The 19,991-nt window shown below is 43.0% G+C and overlaps 1 protein-coding gene across 8 annotated transcripts in view; it reads left to right on the forward strand.

Annotated features, from left to right (window-relative positions):
• Window positions 1–19,991, forward strand: part of PBX1 (PBX homeobox 1) — a 131,169-nt gene that overhangs the window by 78,945 nt on the left and 32,233 nt on the right. For all 8 annotated transcript variants that reach the window (XM_044300906.1, XM_044300911.1, XM_044300908.1 and 5 more), the window contains one exon: window positions 17,771–18,015. In XM_044300906.1, the coding sequence (XP_044156841.1) occupies window positions 17,771–18,015 (245 nt within the window). The remainder of the gene's footprint in view (window positions 1–17,770; window positions 18,016–19,991) is intronic.

The raw sequence follows: 19,991 nt of genomic DNA on the forward strand, positions 1-19,991 counted from the left end.
CTCTCTGCTGCTTCTCAAGGCTTGGATTCCCATTCACCCAGCGGACACAATTACTGCAAACACTTACAGTGGCAGGGCACTGATTCCTAACCATTCCAGAGCGTGACCACTTACTCATTTATCACAGGGAATGGGAAGAGAGAAAGAAGACAAAAAAATCGGGCACCAGGTTACAGTGTAAATAGGACGTTTTACGTCCTCGTCATGCTAATGTAATGTGGAAACAACCTGGTGTCTTTATTAACGTCAAGCTCCACCTTGTGATAAACTACACCTCAGTAGTCAGGAAAATCGACCACGTATGTTCATGATTTTGTGTAATTATTTTTTTTTTTCACTGTGTTTGGTGTACCAACATAAAAAACAGCATGGAAACTATCAACAAGTTGCTGTTGACAGATCTTCTGAGCTCTGTTCATGCTGTGGTCACATCGTTTATGGCCTATGGGTTATATGGATGCCTTTTAATTTAGAGTCCCATTGTAAAGAGAACATTTTTTTTTTTTTTAATCTTAGGTGTCATAATGACTATAGATGAGTAAATTATTCAAAATTTGGATTCGCCTGCTTCGCCGAATTTTACAAAAAATTTGCTTCGTGACGACGCACATTTCTTTGTAAGTAGTGGGTGCAAAGACAGGTAGCGGCCATTGCGCTGCTCCCCGTCATTGTACCCCTCAGATGTCGCGTTCATACATATTCCCGAAATCCTCAAATAAAAATACTTTCCTAAAACATATTTGCTCGCGACTGGCTGGCCGCCATCTTGCTTAAAGATCTAGCGTGAAATCTCACAACACCGCACACAGGTTTTGTGTGAGATCTTCAAGGAAGATGGCGGTGGACTGCCTGTTGCGAGCAAATGGTTCAGGTATGTTTTTTTTTTTTTTTTTTTTTTTTTTTTTTTTTTACACACTATTTCAGGTTAAATCAATTCACTACCACAAAGCTTGAGGAAATTTGCTTTCGCGGCAAATTTTAATTTATCCTGAAATTTGGATCAAAGTCAACTTTCGCTCAACACTAATACTGACATACAGTATAAGGCCTCTTTCACACTACCGTTTTGCGGTCCGTTTCTTGCGTTCCGTATACGGAACCATTCATTTCAATAGTTCCGCAAAAAAAAACGGAATGTGTTCCATATGCATTCCGTTTCCGTTTTTTCGTTCCGTTGAAATATAGAACATGTCCTATATTTGGCCACAAATCACGGTCCGTGGCTCCATTCAAGTCAATGGGTCCACAAAAAAAACGGAACACATACGGAAATGCATCCGTATGTCTTCCGTATCCGTTCCGTTTTTTCTGAACCATCTATTGAAAATGTTATGCCCAGCCCAATTTTTTCTATGTAATTACTGTATACTGTATATGCCATACGGAAAAACTGAACCGAAGCGGAACCAATAATACGGAACAACGGATTCGTTAAAAACGGAACGCAAAACACTGAATTCAACATACTGTAGTGTGAAAGAGGCCTAACAGGCAGACCATGACCAGAAGGTCACTGTTTTGGCCTCTGTGTGGCTAATATAACCCTATGGACAGGTTTAGATTGTATGTTGGAGGCTTTCCTTTTGTACATGCATCACAAACCCAATGCGAACGTAGCCTTATTTGTATTGTATTTCTTTTTAGCGCCTGGAGTGAATAATAGTAGGTTGCTGTGGATATATCTTCTCGGAATGGTCTATTAGCCTTTTAAAACTACCGCCTGGCATTTTAGAAACCTGTTGAGAATAAAAAGAAAATTGCGTTTCAGAAATCTTCCTCCTGTTTAAGACTGTCCCATTAATAACGCCACCCCTTTATTTAGCACATGAAACCAAATAGTTAGATGATCAGGTGTTGTCAGTTCCTCATGATATATTCAGGGCGCCTTCAAACACGGCAAATTTTGTGGCCGAAAATTCAGTGACTGAAAATCAGTTCCATTCATTTGAATGGGGCAGCAAGCGCATGGATTTCTGCAATCGCCATTAAGGTGAATGGAACGGATTTTCAGTTGCAGAATTTTTTGCCACAAAATTGGCCGCTTTTGAATGGGTTCAAAAATCTAACTTCTAGCTGTTAATGAATGGAAAATATTGACTTGACCATGTTCATCTGATATGAGTAGATCTCTTCTCAAAGGGGTTGTCCGGTCTGCAGCAATGTTTGAAATATCTGCATGTAACTTGTGTGGATTTTGCGGTCATCATTCATAAAGGTATGTTCACGCAGTGTTAGTGCCATAATGAGCATTGAGTGGAAACGCTGATAAGATCAGTCAGCAGTACCTTTTTTTTTAAAGGGGTTGTCCAGGCTTTTAATATTGATGACCTATACTCGGGATAGGTCATAATTATCAGATCGGCATGGGTACGACACCCGGCACCCCCGCCGATCAACTGTATGAGGAGACGGCGCCCGCAGTGTACACGTGCCGTCTCCAGTCTGTCTTCCTGCTACTGCTTTGCCATACACATAGTAGCAAGGGAGACTGCACGTGCACACTGCGTACAATTTCCCTTTAGACTCCATTTACACGTCCATAATAATGGGTCTGCATCCGGGTCTTCATTCTCTATGGGGCGGAATGGATAGAGCGCACATCCGCATTTCCAGAGCGCGGCGCTGATTTTCCGGTCCACAGCTCTTGGAAAAAAATAGAACATGTCCTATTCTTGTCCGCAATTGCGGACAAGAATAGGCATTTCTATGGGGGTGCCGGCCGGGTGTATTGCGGATCTGCAAATTGCGAATACGCAATGCACTACAGACGTGTGAATGGACCCTTATACAGCTGATCAACAGGGGATGCTGGGTGTCGTACCTCCGCCGATCTGATATTGATGACCTATCCTGAGGATAGGTCATCAATATCAAAAGCCTGGACAACCCCCTTAGGCCTTATTCATACGAACGTATTGGTTCCGCGCTTTGCGGACCGCAATTTGCGGTCCCCAATGCACGGGCAACGTTCGTGTGGCAGCCGGGACTAAACTAGACTCATTCAACTTGAATGGGTCCGTGATCCGTCCGTTTCGCAATAAGATAGAACAAGTTCTGCTTTTTTGCTGAACGGAAGCATGGATCGGAACCCCACGGAAGCACTCCGTAGTGCTTCTGTGGTGTTCCGCACCGCATATCCGGATTTGCGGACCCATTCAAGTGAATGGGTCCGCATCTGTGATGCGGAATGCACACGGTCTGTTCCCCGTGTATTGCGGATCCGCCATATGTGGCCTGCAATACGGCCGCGTGAAAGGGGCCTTATTGGTAGATTTAGAAATCGGCAGCATGTCATGGTGTGCATTTTTCGGCGCAGATTTCACTATCTGCGATGCAAAGGATAAGATCTGAGGCAAATTAGGCCAACAGCCCCAACAAAAGCTTTTAGTAAGGCATGCAGATTTTGGTGCGAATTTGATGAGGAAACGCAGCGAAAACTACATGAAAATTCTCACATTTTTTGTGGCGTATTTTGCCCATGGGATTTTTATTTCTTATTTTCTGAAAAATACCACCTCCAGATGTTGATGTTTTTTTTTTTTATTCTTTTTTTATTTTTTATATACAGCATGTTGAATCGATTGTTTTTTCTAGCATTTTTCCACCCCTTTCTGTAGGTGCAAAAGAGACTGAAGAAAAACGCAACCTACACATTTTGTAGTGCTTTCTATGATCTTTATTATTAAAAAACACCAGAGCAAATTAGTGTGTGAAGGCACCTTTCGGTCTTATTCACCCGTCAATGAATCACAGACATGTGGCCATTGATTTCATTGTGTTTATTCACAAATCTGTGATTTTTCAGCGGAGTCAGGGAAAAAATGATGGAGACATGCACTGTTTTGGCCCGTGATGTAGACCAAACACGCCCATTGAAGTCTATGGGTCAGTAAAAAACCACTGACACCAGTATACTCAGGAAATTAATTTTCAGCCTAGTAGTGTCCTTGAAATGCAGTTGACACATACAGCACACAAGATGGACACACAGACCAAACACCGATGCTTCATGGACATCTTCACAGATGAACCACTGACCATCTTGTCCCGGATGTTTTCATGTACACAAACATAAGGATAAGGCCTTACGAAGGTCTGTCACAAGGATGCTAGACATGCAATACTTTTACTTTTTGATAATGACCATATCTGTTTTTTATTCTTGAAATCCTCTAGGAGAATTCTAGATGGCATTTTTTATTGCTAGCTATTTTATATTGTTTCTACTACGGTATATTCATTTTGAATAGAAAGGCAGCCATAGACGAGGTAGCTCACAGATCATCAGCCTGTCCCTGAACCCCACCTCCAAGATCTCTCTGACAACGCTCGACGTCTGAGTAGATTACTTTTCTCCCTGTAGCGCGTGTTGATGCAAGTGCTCTTTTAGGTGTATAGTTATATTATTTTATGACTTAAGGTTGCATTGGTTAGACGCTTTCTGTGTGGCGCTGGCAGCTTTACCAGGGACAAACGCAAAATGCTTCTGCAGAGCCAGTGTGGTGGGATTCAGCCTCCACGTTGTGGTCCCCTGTGCAGATATTGGCTGGATTATTGTGTCACCGGGGCCCTGATAAGAGCTGTTTATAACCTTGGCTCAGACCATGCCCTAATCAGACAGCAGCACATTTCCAGCGAGCGGCTGATAAGAAGTCACTCTTATCGCTAGCACAGAGGCAGCATCAGAACAGCATTATTATGTGCAGATGCCCCTGTCCCTTCATCCCACCCCTTCTCCAGCTCCAGGGAGATCTTCCAAACATCATCAATCTGCTGGGACAGACGGGCTGTGAAGAGGATAGACCCATTCACAGCCAGAAATTCACAGCAGAAATGTATCTCCTGCATAAAACGTGCATAACATTGACCCCGGACCAAGATGGGTCACATGAGAATAGATGGCACAATACTGCATGAACCTGCTGCCGACACACCAGCCATGATTATTTATATGATATGCTCTAACTGTGACACATCCCGGCGTGTTACGATGCAGTACTAATATACTGTATTTGTGCTGAAATGTACCCTGTAATAATATATCGTCCGGCAGCTGATAATAAAATAAATGGTTATTTAGAAGGATGCCAAGATAATCTTAGGGCTAGAACCTCCCTCCATAGGCTTGTCCTAGCAAATCTTCAAAATCTGCTATCACTAGAATATTTTGTTAATGGAGATTAAAACATTTTATGCGTTGCACCGATGGCCACCAAGGTAAAGTACTCTACCAATATGCCACAACACTGTGCTACAAGGCCTAAATTACCATTAAATGCCGCAGCACTGTAGACTCCTCTACGACTCTTCACAGGTCTGTCTTCAATCCTTTGGGTCCTGGTGCAAAAGATGTTCCTGGGACCATCGCACTATATAAAAGCCACAAAAACTATGACTGAAAGATTACTTCGGAAACTGGTGTACAAGGTTATGGTCAATGTTTGGCCTTGCACGTTGAATGGGCGAGGGCAGATCCACTGCAGTGTAGATAGCAAAAATGGGCAGAATTTCGAGGGGCAGCTGCAGATTCCATGGCAAATACATGTCAGGATTTTTCCATATCGGCCACGTGAACATGACCTAATCCGTCCTTTGTACAAAGAAATGGCTGTGCCACTATATGGTGCAATGCTTCTATAAGTAAATAACTCAGTAATGCGGCATCAAATGGAGTGCCACTATTTTTTCCTTTCTTCTGTTTTTTACAAAGTGTAAGTGGAGGCATATAGGGATATGCTATAGGAGACATTTATTAAAGGGAACATAAACCTTTTCTGAAACCACGATTAGGCAGGAGCTCTTCTCGGTCAGGCTGCTTTGGCTTTCTTCGGCATTTCCAGTGTGCGGAGTATGGATCCACATAAAGTATATGAGATTCGTATTCTGTCTGCTAGAGAAGCAGAGCAGGTGAAATCCAGTGCAAAGTGCCTGTGGTCAACTCAGCAGGTCTGTGTGCTAGAACTCAAATCTATGCCAGCTAGGAGTGTAGACTTCAAGTATTATTTACACCACTTAAGGTGTAAAATGGTTTGCACCGGCTAAGTAGAGCCCTGCACCACCCTCTCCCCGCTCTGTGCCCCCTACTTTTTTGAAAAGTTGAAAGGGTGTTATGGACCGTGGATCCACTGTGCCAACCAACTGGCGTGACTTTGGGTTAGTCCTGAGGGCGTTATCCTGACTGTCCCCTAGTTTTCACTCTTTAACCCTTATACAGGGATTTGGCCTCCTCTACAGAAGATCCACCAGGCCACTGCCTCTTGGAATAGTTCGTGTGGTTGCCTGCTGACCCAAGGCGGTCAGACACAGGTGCAAAGCACCAAGGGTTCAGGCAAAGCTCGTGGTCAGTGGAAATCCAAGGTTAGGGCAGACAGAGTTCATGCGAATCTGAAAAATCAGTCATAAGGTCAGGGGAGGCAGCATATGGTGAGAACAGGCACTTGTCAGGTCAGTCAGCAGAGAGTCAGAGTCTGGGAAGCAGGCAGAGGTCAGTACACAGGCAGACAAATGGATTAAACCACCTTTGCAGGATCGAACAAGCTAGAAAAACCTATTGCTCAGGCATTCCCTTTGGTAAAGACGCATTAAAGGGAACCTTTCAACTGGATTTTGGGTATAGAGCTGAGGACATGGGTTGCTAGATCACCGCTAGCACATCTGCAATATCCAGTCCCCATAGCTCTGTGTGCTTTTATGGAGTCAAAAAAACTACAACGACTGGATATTGCGGCTGTGTCCTCCAACAAGTGATACAGAACTCCAGCAGCCAGCTCAGTTTTTGACCAAGAATGACCTTGCATGAAAAATTGTTACTTTGTGAAACCAGAATATTGATGTAGGAGTTTCATAAGTGTGCCTTTATGTCCCTGTTATGGTTCTGTACAAGTCAGAAATTGTGTGGAAATGTAATATGCTGTGTGCTTTGGTCCTTATGCCAAGTTTTCTATGTGAAAGTCATCCTGATCCATATCTGATAACTGATACATCAGTTGGCATGTACTGCGGAGGGTTGATGAATAAAGTCATTCATTGTCCAGTATTTGTCTCATACGTGATGCTGAATTATAGTGAAACCGCGTGTTTCTTCAGATGTTGACTTTAGGTTTGGTCCTTGACTCCTTTTACAGTAGTGTACACACATTTTGGTGATGTCATGTTGCTGACCTAGACACTTCGTTTGTGTGGACCATCGTCACTGTTGGTGATTACTATGGACTGCTTTGTGTTTCTGTGCAAGTTGGCTGTGTTTTACGGTGAAACCTCCATGGCTTGGCATGTTCATGGCTAAGTATATTTATTCGAGTCTGTGTATTCTTAGAGATTTATATTGCTCTCCTAATTATTGCCTTAGTTGCCAACTAATTATTTTCACTTGAAATGAGCAATTAAAATTAGTAAGTAATTACATTTTGCGTGTAGTTAGCATGTATGTAAATCCCACTCTGGAGACACTTAAAGACAACTGCTGTTAATGTGTCATTATCAGACGTAACGCTGTTATGTAGTCTCAGCTGTAATCTGCACAATGACAGTTTTGGACCTAAACTTGGGCCTTTATTGAATCTTTTCCGAAAAATAAAAGTATAGGAAACCAAGAGGCTTGAATATTTCTGTTATATTTTTAAAGGTTAACATGCAGATTTCAGTCTATGATGCCCTGTTACAGTAGACCACCTGTTGCTTTTAATTTCTGTAATTTTCTGTGTTTTTTACAAGACATGTGGCTCAATCTTCAAGGATACCTCGTTCAGACGTGTGCTGTCCATGTTCTCCACAGATAGCACATGTACCCATTGACATTAAAGGGGTTGTGCAGCACGTATATAGTGATGACCTACCCTCAGGATAGGTCATCAATATCTGATCGGTGGGAGACCGACATCCGGAATCTCCCGCTACTTCCTCTTCATTACACTTCCCGCCATCTGGGAATTCTCTGCTGTGCAGGGTAAGTACTCCCTCCATTCACTTGAATGAAGCGAGTACTTGTAAAGAAATGGAAGCAGTACTCGCATGGCGCACCGCCTCCTCTTCAAACAGCTGATTGGTGGAGGTGCCAGGTGTCGGACCCCAGCCTATCAGATTTTCAAGATCTATCCTGTGGATAGGTAATCAATATAAACTGCCTGCACAATCCCTTTAATGTGTTCACACTAGTGATTTTCCACTGACATACACTACTATGGTCAGTGATACGGACCAAATGCCCATTGAAGTCTATGGGTCTGTGGAAACATCTGATGGCATCCATGTTCTGTAAGTGATTTTCCTGGACCATTGGTAGGAGATGCTCTGGAAATAAATTTTCAGCCTAGCAATGATTGTGCAATATGGATGACGCATGAAGGGCAAAAGCAGACCTACAGACCAAACACGGATCTGTCACAGATGACCATCTTGTCACGGATACCAACACGGACAAGTAAAAGAGGCCTGAGGCTGTATCAGGCTGGTATGACAGCGTATCCAAATTAAGAATAAACATGACAAAAATCTTCTAAAAAAGGTAATTTTTTCACCCAATGGACATCAATGTTTCAGTCCCCCTATTGAACCATCCTCAAGCTTCCACTGAAAGGTTGCTGTCCATTGGGTGAATAAATCACTTTTTGAGTACATATTTTATTTTTTGGGAGTGCTGCTGCTTTATTTGGATGTATTGGATTGAATGTTTTTGGAACCCAACCTTCTGAGGTGTGCACCCTATTTTTAGGTTTTTTGCTGTGCTGCTCCCTTTCTCACTGGTATGAGAAGATTACAACGGGTGGCGTCACTTGCTCGGATTCATATGATTCATATAATTAAGATTTTTTTCTTTCCGGTGTCCGTGAAAACATTCCCTTACAACTAGTCATAATTGCCATCAGAAAATCTTCTGCATTGTTTAAGAGTTTTGATTGGTAAATAGTTGTTCGATGGTCTTAACGAGGTACCTGTTGGTGTTGGTCTTGAAGACAGGTCATAGAGGTGGCCACTGTATGATGCAACTAAATTTTATGTTTTAACATCAGAATTTTTTTATTTCCTTTGAAAAAGGGATTGTGTCATGTGAAACTTTCATTTTCATTGTCCCACATGTATTTCACATGGATAATCATAAACCAAAAACTACTATTATAACTAGAGATGAGCGAATGTCATTTTGAAATTCGTGCACGCTTTTTTTTGGTGGTAAAAGCAGAATTGCGTTATGGATTCTGTTACCACGGACTATAACGCAATTCTTTGACAGAATACATAACGGAATGCCTTTTTAGAGGCATTCCTTTATTCATTCCGTCATAATAGCACTGGGGGGAATGGAGCCGATGGCACTGGGGGGAACTGATGAGGGGTGTTGGGGACTGATGGCAGGGGGCTGATGAGTTTTTATAAAGGAAAACAGTCTTAATTAATTTTTTCTTATTAGAGTACTCTATTAATCGTAAAAATAATCAGTAGAATATGCGATTACTGAAATAATCGTTTACTGCAGCCCTAGTTACAGATCATATTTACTTGGATCATTGATGATGACCCTTATGTCCAGTTTGATCCACGAAGATCTACGCCTTGTTTTTCCAGCACTGCCTCGGTGTTTGCATAATTCATCAGACAAAACCACGGCTATATTGTGCTCCTTTTTTGCTTAGTATAGTGCAGTTAGGGCATGTTCACACTGTTTTTTTTTATTTTATTTTTTTATTGAGGATTTTGGCTTGTTTCTGTGGCAAAATCCATGTCAAAAATCACCAAACAAGTGACCTATTGATTGAATGAGCATTTCAATTATTGCGGTGGTTACCACGCAGAGACCGTGGAGAATGGCCTCCAGCAGATTATCCCTGTTGAATGTGCCCAAATGCATGGGAGGTTCTGAAACGCTGCAAGTGCAAATCCAGGCAGAGATCTGAGCGTTAGCCATGGATTTCATGGCAAAAACACATCTAATTTATCAAACTGGTATTTCGGCCATGTGAACATGACCTAATACGCTAGTAAACTGTTAAAATGTGCCACAGCATGTTTGTGTAGAGTGATAAAAATCAGTTCTTTTTGTCTGGGAGGGAAAAAATAGAACTTTCCACTTTAAGGTGGAGATGGCCAGGGATATTAAACCCTTGGACTGTTCCTACATATAAGGGTTTACAACCATATGAAATGTGTATATGCTTTATTGGGCAGTAAAACCTCTGATGTAAAGTATATATTTGAATAAGGTTTATTTCACTGAGAAGAATACATGGTGGCAGTCACAGGAAAGAGATTTAACAACCCACCTACAGATCTCTCCTGCCTAAACCCATACTCATGATTTTAGGTGTCCTCAGTATGTTGATTCCAGAGTCTGAGTATAAAGTGCTTGGGTTCTCATGTTGCTATCACCATTATTATAGCCATAGCCTCCCACCCCATTATGGCCTCTCCAACCAGAACAATAATATTGGCATCGCTTTCTCCTGCGCTCCTCTAAATCACTGGGTCGTGATGAATGAAGAAGCTGTGCCAAGAGCCAAGCCTTCTACAGTGGTGGAAAAATTTCCACAAAGGAATTGTTGCATGTTTTCTTGTTGGTTTTTATTTTATTTCTTGCTTTTTAAATCTGTAAGGTTTGTATATGTAACTGGAACAAAAGACCAATTGTGTGGGGGCGAATTTTGTCCGTGGCTTGTGTGTCCCTTCCTAGAAATGAGTTACGTTGGTGTCCCCAATAGCTTACATGGTGAGCCACCATTCATTTTTCTCCTAGTCATCTCTTGAAATGTGTATATGTGATTTAGGTAATGAGTATCCGTGGCTGCATATCCAGTGAGAGCGGCATCCTCTTCAGGCTCTGACCTTTTCACAGCTCGTTATAATCAGACGTTGTTGTGTCAGTAACGCCTCCTCACGGGATGTCTCCTACTTTAATTGCGCTACTACCCCGAGGCTGGGATTAAAGGGCTGATTCATTCCACACCTCACATCCCAGGAGTCTATACGGGCTCACCGGATCCTCAAAAGGATGCACACAATGGAAGCTGCAGTGACACTTTTGACTTCAGCACTCAAATAGATTGCTAGCTTCTCTGCCTTTTGGCTCAGATGACTTTAATATGCTGTGACATAGTCTTGCTGAATGAAGTGGGTCACTGCACAAGGTCACAGCAATTCTAGGGTCTCACATGACATCTGTCATCCCGGGCTATGGTGGTCTCTGAAGGGGGACGTGGCAAAAGCAAATATTAACATATTTATGGGTTGTGGGCACATACTGGAGATGGCGCTCTCTTGACCCGGGTCAATTCACAAGGACAATTAAGATATTTGACTGTCTAGGCTGGAGCTGAAGGTTTTACAATGCTCCTCCAGGTTAAAGGATACCCTTCCAGAATGGTGATGACTAGCCACAAGATGGCAAGTTGTTTAAGTTTAAGCCAGGCACTGAGATTGCTGCGTAAAGGAATAAGCGTAATAGGAGCATATTGTGTTATTGAGGCCTGTACTAGGTCTTCTCTGCCAGGGAGATAATCTGATTATTGCTCTCACTATTTAATGCCGGTCTGGGAGGCAGCTGGTGATGTTTTAATGAAGCTGGAATTGTATAGTCGGCAGCGCAGGATAATCAGAAGCTGCAGAGTCAGAATCAAATTAATAATTCATGTCATTAAAGTGTGTAATTAATTCGAACAGTCCAGATGAGGGAAAACCTTTTCAGCTTTAGAAATGTATCCCGAGGGTTTGGAGAGATGTGCCAGGCGGACATGCAGTCTGTGCAGGGGTGGGGGGTGTCTGGTGGTAAAAACACTAGGCCGGCTCCTTTTGTCCTGGATGTTATTTTCATAGATGGAACATTCCTTCAGTTTACAGGAACCTCTCCTCCGATCACCTCTACGAGCACCATGCAGTGTCCTTAGATTTGTCCTCTGTGCAGAAATGTGAAGCTTTACAAGCACATAGCTATGAGCACTATGCCCAAAATAAGCTGTTCCATAATGGAGATGGTTGGGCAATATGATTCTGCTGAGTTTTTCATTCAGAAATGCCAAAAGAAGAAAACTTGGCACTGAAGTGATTGGGATCTGTATAGTTTTTTTCATGGTGCTTGTAAAGTGGGATGGTTGTAGGCCCAGATCAAGCCCTTGCACCTGGAGCTTCACGTTTCTCTTCTAGTAGCTAGCAGCTTCTGACACTAGGTCTTCATTCTTGGTACTGTATTCAGCGTTTCTGTTGAGCTTATCGGCTGCACTCACACTTTGGTACCATGGAATAAAGTGGTCTCTGGGGAAGCAGTGGCCATGTTGGCCAAACCAACCAGTCGCACGTCTAGTTTCAATGTTTACACCACTGGAAAATGAGACAAAACTCTGGTTGCTACAGGACTACTTTCATCCCCCAGATTGTGTTAATACATGAGCGAGGCCCTTTGGCGATTTTTAGATCTCCATGTGGATAAATCAGTCTCTCGCTTGTATAAATATTTCTTCCTACCAGTCATCTTTATATATGTAAAGTCCTCTCCACACAGAAAACCTGCTTTCCCTTACTTTCTTCCTACTCCTTCATCTCCTCCAGGCTACGAGCCTCCTTAGTTCTCCTGATTCATATCTTTCTAGGCCGGCATTTCAGCATCTCATGACTGGTATCCCCTCCTCACCTAGCCTGTAGCATCCATGCCATTCGGAAGCCCTCATCTGCTCCAGATGTGGCTTAATTTACTGCGACTCTACTAATTACTGTAATTAAGGATTAATTACTGTTAATTACTTTCACATAAACTCAACGCCAGTCAAAAGTGCATAGCCTTGTGAAGCTGCCACACACACACACACACACACACACATACATACAAACACATGATGCTGCATATTACCCATAGCAGTAGAAAGGGTTCTGGCATCTGGGACATGGTGTCACTTTACTGTCACCTCCACTTGTCTTGTGCAATGACTGGTAACAAGAAGGCCTCCCCCAGTGTCTCCACTCAAATGCCAGGAAACTACCTTTGCTAACAAGATGATTGGCATTAAAAAGCCCTCACCAAAAAAACAAGACCCTGTGATGGCATAGGTAATTCTGTAATTCACCTGTTAATGTTCATAGTTTTGTTTTATGCGTTTTTTTTATACACAACCTTTATAATAAAGTATATCTGTGTGCGTGTGTATATGTATGCATGTATGTACCGGTATGTGTATATGTATATAAAATAAATATATATATATATATATATATATATATATATATATATCTTATGGTAAGCTATGTAGTAGTAGTATATTATAGTAGGACATTTATAATTTAGTGCTGTTTTTAACAGCTCCGTGTGGAGGGGCCCAGACCCCAATTTGACTTAAAGGTAATGTCACCGAATTTTTTTCTCCCACCAGTTTAAGCCAGATAGCAACACACTTCCTATTTTTCCAATCTGTTTTTATTTTCTGATTTTGTAGATTTGTTTTAAAACTCTATTGCCTAAACGTTATTATGGGGGCGGCCATCTTGCCTGAGCTGTCCTTAACGTGATTTAGATAATTGCTGTACAGCAGATACATGGGTCATAGACACAGTGAACAGGAGGAAACCTTATTGACTTCTATGGAAGACTTTTCTAGGCATGTTCTGTGACCTGTGCAAAGATCAGGAGGGAGTAGATAAGCTGTGATATCGCCTATTGTGAATGGTGGTTCCTGTGCTATCTATACACAGAGGTGCTGTCATAATCCTACCTGGTCTGATAAGCAGATAACTGCAGTAAAGTGATCTGTACAGACCAAGAATAGGCGCCTATTAGGCTCGATGGCCAGTGTGGAAATTAGATAGATTTCTATACATTGAAATTATGTCCGTTCATTGTGACGCTGTGGTGGTCAGCTGTTGGTTGAAGGATTGTTTTACGTGACTTGGAAGTGTCACCTATGAGAAATGAAAGGGGAATTGTGAAGAGATTTATTACATTTGTGTGCTGTCAAGAACTTGAGGTTATGGAAGCACCTTGGCCTGAAATTTTTTATTTTGTATGGCCATTTTAAGAAGCATATGAGGTTAATGGCAGGAAAAGATCAGCTAAATATCGATTTTTGATGAGATTCCTTTTCACAATTCACTTCTCTGTGGTAAGCATGTGAATATTGGGTTGTAAGGTCCTATTGTATGTTTAGCCTCTGCTTCGGTTATCTGGAATCTCGGGCCTGTTCGTGGAGTTTCATTTGATCTGGAGAGTATAAGGATATACCCTGGAGTTGTTGCCTGTTCCTTATTAATATATTTCTACGTCTCTGTCCACCGAACAGCTCCATGTATGATCCGGAAGAATCTATGGTACAGAGTTGAGTGCATCACAGGCTGTTTGTCTTCTTTTTGTCTTCCACCGCTCTTCTCGCTCCATCTTTCTTTCTGTTTTTCCGTCTTTCTCCTCCTCTTTTATCTCCCTGCTAATCCCCCATCGCCCTCCCTCTTCCTTCTCCTCTGGCTGGATATTTTCCCAGCAGACGCCAGTAATACAGTATGTAGAGCTGTGCCCCAGCTCTCAGCATGCAGCAGACCAAATTATTCTCATGTATTCATGAAAAGCTGCCACCGATCCGTCCCTAACACAGAAATGGCCTTTGTTAGTGTTTCTCAAGTGGATTGGCACAGAGAGCGACCCATGCAATTTGGCTTCAAAAGAAAGAAAAGATTTAACCGCGTCACCTCAAGGAAATTTTATTCCTAACACGCAAAAAATACAGATATAGTAATTTGCCTAAATTGCTGGGCTTTTTTATTGTACAATTATGATTTTTTTTTTTTCCTCCCTTTTGACACCAACACGAAGAGTCTCCTGCAGGCGGCGGCCGCTCTGTTCTGGTATGTTATTGTCTTCAGATACACGGGCGAAGGAATGGATAATGACAGGAACAGAGCGGTGATACTGTTTGGGGGTGCGGCAGCCTTCCTTCCATTAAAGGACCTGATTCCAGAATGAAATGGCACACGCCAGATGTAGATGCATTACGTCTAGTTGTTCGTCTACATCATAGTTAAAGGAAATATACTATTAGGAGCCAGTCCCACATACCCAGGAGGGCCAACCTACATGTATTGCCTCTAGTCATGTGCTCACGTGACTAGCAAGGTGAACGTATGAATCTAGATCCAAGACCATATACAGTGTCTGTATGCACCTGCAGAAAATGCGTCAGTGGGACCGAGCTGCGCCTAGGCCACGTGAACGATAAATGTGATGTTGCTGACCTAGAAAGAGGCTAAGGCGCTCACCGGAGTGCCACGGCCTCTCTCAACAACTGATCTGTTACTGGTGTTGGGAATTGAACTTGGCCCATCTCATATTGATAATCTATCCAGAGGATTGGCTATCTATATCAAAATCTCTGAGAACCCATAAGGCTGCTTTCACACTAGCGTTCGCTGGTCCGCTCGTGAGCTCCGTTTGAAGGAGCTCACGAGCGGACCCGAACGCAGCCGTCCAGCCCTGATGCAGTCTGAATGGAGGCGGATCCGCTCAGACTGCATCAGTCTGGCGGCGTTCAGCCTCCGCTCCGCTCGCCTCCGCACGGACAGGCGGACAGCTGAACGCTGCTTGCAGCGTTCGGGTGTCCGCCTGGCCGTGCGGATCCGTGCGGATCCGTCCAGACTTTCAATGTAAGTCAATGGGGACGGATCCGTTTGAAGATGCCACAATGTGGCTCAATCTTCAAGCGGATCCGTCCCCCGTTGACTTTACATTGAAAGTCTGGACGGATCCGTACTAGGCTATTTTCACACTTAGCTGTTCTATGCTAAAAATAATGCAGACGGATCCGTTCTGAACGGAGCCTCCGTCTGCATTATTATGAGCGGATCCGTTCAGAACGGATCCGCCCGAACGCTAGTGTGAAAGTAGCCTAACTGAACACCACCATACCCCCAGGTGTGTAGTTTATATTAAGATTGGCATTTTGCCCTTTGTCAAGCCCCCTCAGCATGGGGTAGCTAATAAAAAAAAAATAAAAAATCATGAACTGCCTTCCACCGCCACGCCCCGATCCAACACTCTGGCTCCTTTTGGTGATCTTCCAGTTTCTGTCTTGTTTGCCTCTGGCCAGGGTATGACCGAGTTCACGTGTGCTGCTACAGACAAAAACTGGCCTCAGAGGTCCCCAAACAGCACGCGACCCAGCAGTGATGTGACAAGTTCCCAATGAACCATTGTTTGCTCGCTCGTCGGCACCTTTTACGCTGTCCAATTATTGGGAGTGAGCATTTCTATGGTAATCGGCCTCATTAGCGATCTGTGTAAAAAGACCTTAAAGTAGAAGAGACAGGACAGCTACGTATAAAGGCTCTCCCTTACACATTAGTGTATTGCTGGCAGATCCCAGAATTTTCAGCTGGAGCAGCCAACAATCTAATGTGTACGAGGATATCCCAACTCTCGGGGGGGATAGAAGAATCGGGCAAAGGTAGTTATTATTTTTTTATATTTTTTTTTTCTCCTGTTTCTTTTGTTCTTTCCTGGGAGATAAACTGCCGGCAGAGGTGTCTAGAAGTGGCTTTCTCTCGCCCCACTGAAAACACCTACACTATGACATGCATGTGTGTGGGGTCGGGAGATATCTGCTGGATGAACAGTCATATGTGTGTGTGTGTGGGGGAGGGGGGAGTTGGGAGATATCTGCTGGATGAACAGTCATGTCATACGTGTGTGTGTGGTGGAGTCGGGAGATATCTGCTGGCTGAACAGTCATACGTGTGTGTGGTGGAGTCGAGAGATATCTGCTGGATGAACAATCATTCGGCCCATAGCTACTGAAGGTGTATGGCCAGCTAAAGGCTACAATCACATGGCCATATCCGTTTCACGGTCCGCAGAACACTGATACCGACCATGCAAAACGGAAAGGAATAGGACATGTTCTATAATTTCTGGAACAGCCAGACGGACGCAGACAGCACTCAGATGACATCTGTTTGCTGTCCGTTATTTTTGCAGCCTCATGGAAACAAATGAATACGCCAAAAATTTGGATCGCATGCGAACCAAAAATTCGATTGTGTGAAGGTAGCCTAAGACTTCATTTAAATAATGCAGTTAACTTTGAAGACAACAGGCAAGCATCATAGGTTTATTATCACTGTGAGCATTATAATACCGACATATGCCACATACAAAAGCCGACAACCGTGCACGAATTTACTATCTATCAATAGGCCATACATGTGGGATTCATTGATGAGAATGGGAAAAAATAATAAAGATTGATGACAATGGATTTTTAATTGGTGTCAGGCTTAGTGTTCCTTTCACTTTGCTATTGTAAGAAAACGTGCATTTTTGTTAATTATGTGGTTTAGTCTTTAAATGATTGACTGTTCTTTATAAGTTTCTCCTGTTGTGTAGGATTTTTGTGTATTTAGTCATCCAGTAGCAGAGGGGACCCCTAGTGGATAAATGTGGAATAGACTTAACTACCGTATATGTTTATCTAACCCCACATATACCATCAGTACTGAATTCACTTATGGTGATCGGCCTTGTTCAGTGGAGGTGTTTTCAGAATTACTATTACATACTCAGAAATCTGATACATGGAAAATGCCTATTTTTGTACATTACTGTATGTAATAAAAGGGTTAATAACCGTATATTCGTTAAAAGAGCTAGAATAGTTTATTGTATAACTTGTAGCACATTGTGTTATTCTAGATTGGTTACATGCTGGGAACATGGTGTGATTTACGTGTAATATGGTTTTATTGCATGACTGTAATACGTAGAACTTTTTAATGGTTTCTGAGCAGTTGATGATCCTCTATTTGTATTGTCTTTCAGTACTCAGTATTCGGGGAGCACAAGAAGAAGAGCCGGCAGATCCTCAGTTGATGAGATTGGATAACATGCTACTGGCTGAAGGGGTAGCAGGTCCGGAAAAAGGAGGAGGTTCCGCAGCAGCTGCAGCAGCCGCCGCGGCTTCAGGTGGTGCCGGGTCTGATAACTCGGTGGAACATTCAGATTACAGAGCCAAATTATCCCAAATCCGACAGATCTACCACACAGAGTTAGAGAAATATGAACAGGTAAGCAGAAAGAAGGAACAGCAAGTGCAAGACCGGTGGTCCAGGAGGCCATTCACTTCTGTGCGTACAGGGGAAAAACAAATATTTGCAGGTTCCATGTATTCCTTCATATCTCTGGTATCCCTATGTTACCAATACACATACCGTTTTGACATGGAGGGGCAAGTGATGCCATGACTGGCTACATGAAGAACTGCAGAGGTTGTTTCTAATAGGACATGTTCATATGCTCCGCAGAGTCCTCTGACCTGTATTGTAGGTATGTTCCAGTCACATGTAGGTAAAGCTTCTGACGTCTCATTTTGATCAGTGAGGGGTTAGGTCCTGAGAGCCCATTGATGGTTTGAAGGAAAGAGCAGCAGTACTCAACTGAGCATTATGTCCCTTCGGCCATGTTGGCTCCATTTTTATTTGGATGTGTGGACTCGTAGACCTTCTGTGGCTCCACACACTACTTCATGAGAGCTGAACACAGCGGAAGGGGCACACCGATGAGCGGAGGGCTTTTCACCACCTCCTGTCAATGTGACATGTCAATTTTTCTGAAATTACAGCTGCACTTTAATTATTGTGTAATTAAGTTGTCCACTTTTCTATTATTTCTGCCGTTTTTCAGTCCCTCACCATTTTCAATGACATTTGTTGTCTTTGAATGGGAATATAGTGCTAACATCTGGAGGCTGTGACCTCCCTGGGAAACTGTTTGCACACACAGCTGTGGTTCATGCGTTTAAAACAGTTTTTATTTTGTTGATCTGAGGCTCTGTTCCAGAGTTATACTCTTTCTTAACATGCGAATTAGGCCTTTGGTGCAAGCAGGGCGTCACCATTGCTCTTGTTGCACCTGAGCTCTGCTCGTTTCTGTAGCAAGTCTCTCCCTGGCTTCTTTGACTGAGTCAGGCATTGGCAAAGCAGCCAGGGAGGGGCTGGTGACAGAAAGGGGCAGAGCTCATGTGCAGTGAGTGCAATGGTGACATCGTCATTGCACCAAAGGCCTAAGCTGCAGATTAAGATAAAGGATGATAACTCTGTAACCAAGCCTTGTATCGACAAAATAGAGCAGGGATCACAGCTGGATAGGGAGGTCGCTGATGACAGATTCCCTTTAAAGTAAAGGGGATGTGTTGCCAATTTTATACGTCCCTCTGTGAGGTCTTTATAAACTGGTGACCGATACTGTAAGCAAAAAACATGGAGTCACTTACTTGCACTGACCCAGTCGTTTTAGTAAGTGATCCAGAATCTTGTTCAGATAGGGCAGCAAATACCTGGTGACATATTTTCTTTAAAGGGAGTCTGTCAACACAATTTGCCCTTTATAGACCACTTACATAGCACTGTAGCATAACTATAGATCAGTCAAATGGTACCTTTGTCTTTTTGTTTGGATGTTCACCAGGGGCAAAAACTGAGTTTTATTCATATGTAAATGAGGGCTCGCAAGTGCCCAAGGGCGGCGTTCGGGCTGTAAGTGCCCAGGCCGCTCTTCCTTCTTCTCACATAACCCCTCCCCAGCCTGTTGCTTGGCCCGCTCTGTAAGCCTCTTACGTCATCCAGTGTACTGGCCGATATCCTGCCGGTGCATGCGCACTGTGATGACCATTGTGGGATGACGTAAGAGGGATACGTCTCAGAACACACGGCTGTGTTTTAATGGGCCGTGAATAGCGGTCGTCAAAAAATATTTTGTACGTTCTCACAGACAGCCCCCATACAATTCAAACGGTGCGTTTTTAATGGCTGATTTTTTTAATCAAAGGCTTCCGTAAAAAATAGGCCATTAGAAATGGACCATTTTGCCTTTTTTTTTTTTTTTTTTTTAAACGGCTGTTTTCTTATATTGTCGTGTGAATTTAGCTATAAGAAATCAAGTAAAATGTATCCGCCTGGAAACCAGAGTATTTCCTGCACCAGATACAGTTTTACGGAAAATTCTTAGCTGCGAGAACAATTGTGTATTTATGGGTTTTCAGCCA

This window comes from Bufo gargarizans, chromosome 7 (genome assembly GCF_014858855.1).
Source record: "Bufo gargarizans isolate SCDJY-AF-19 chromosome 7, ASM1485885v1, whole genome shotgun sequence".
Lineage (NCBI taxonomy): Eukaryota > Metazoa > Chordata > Amphibia > Anura > Bufonidae > Bufo > Bufo gargarizans.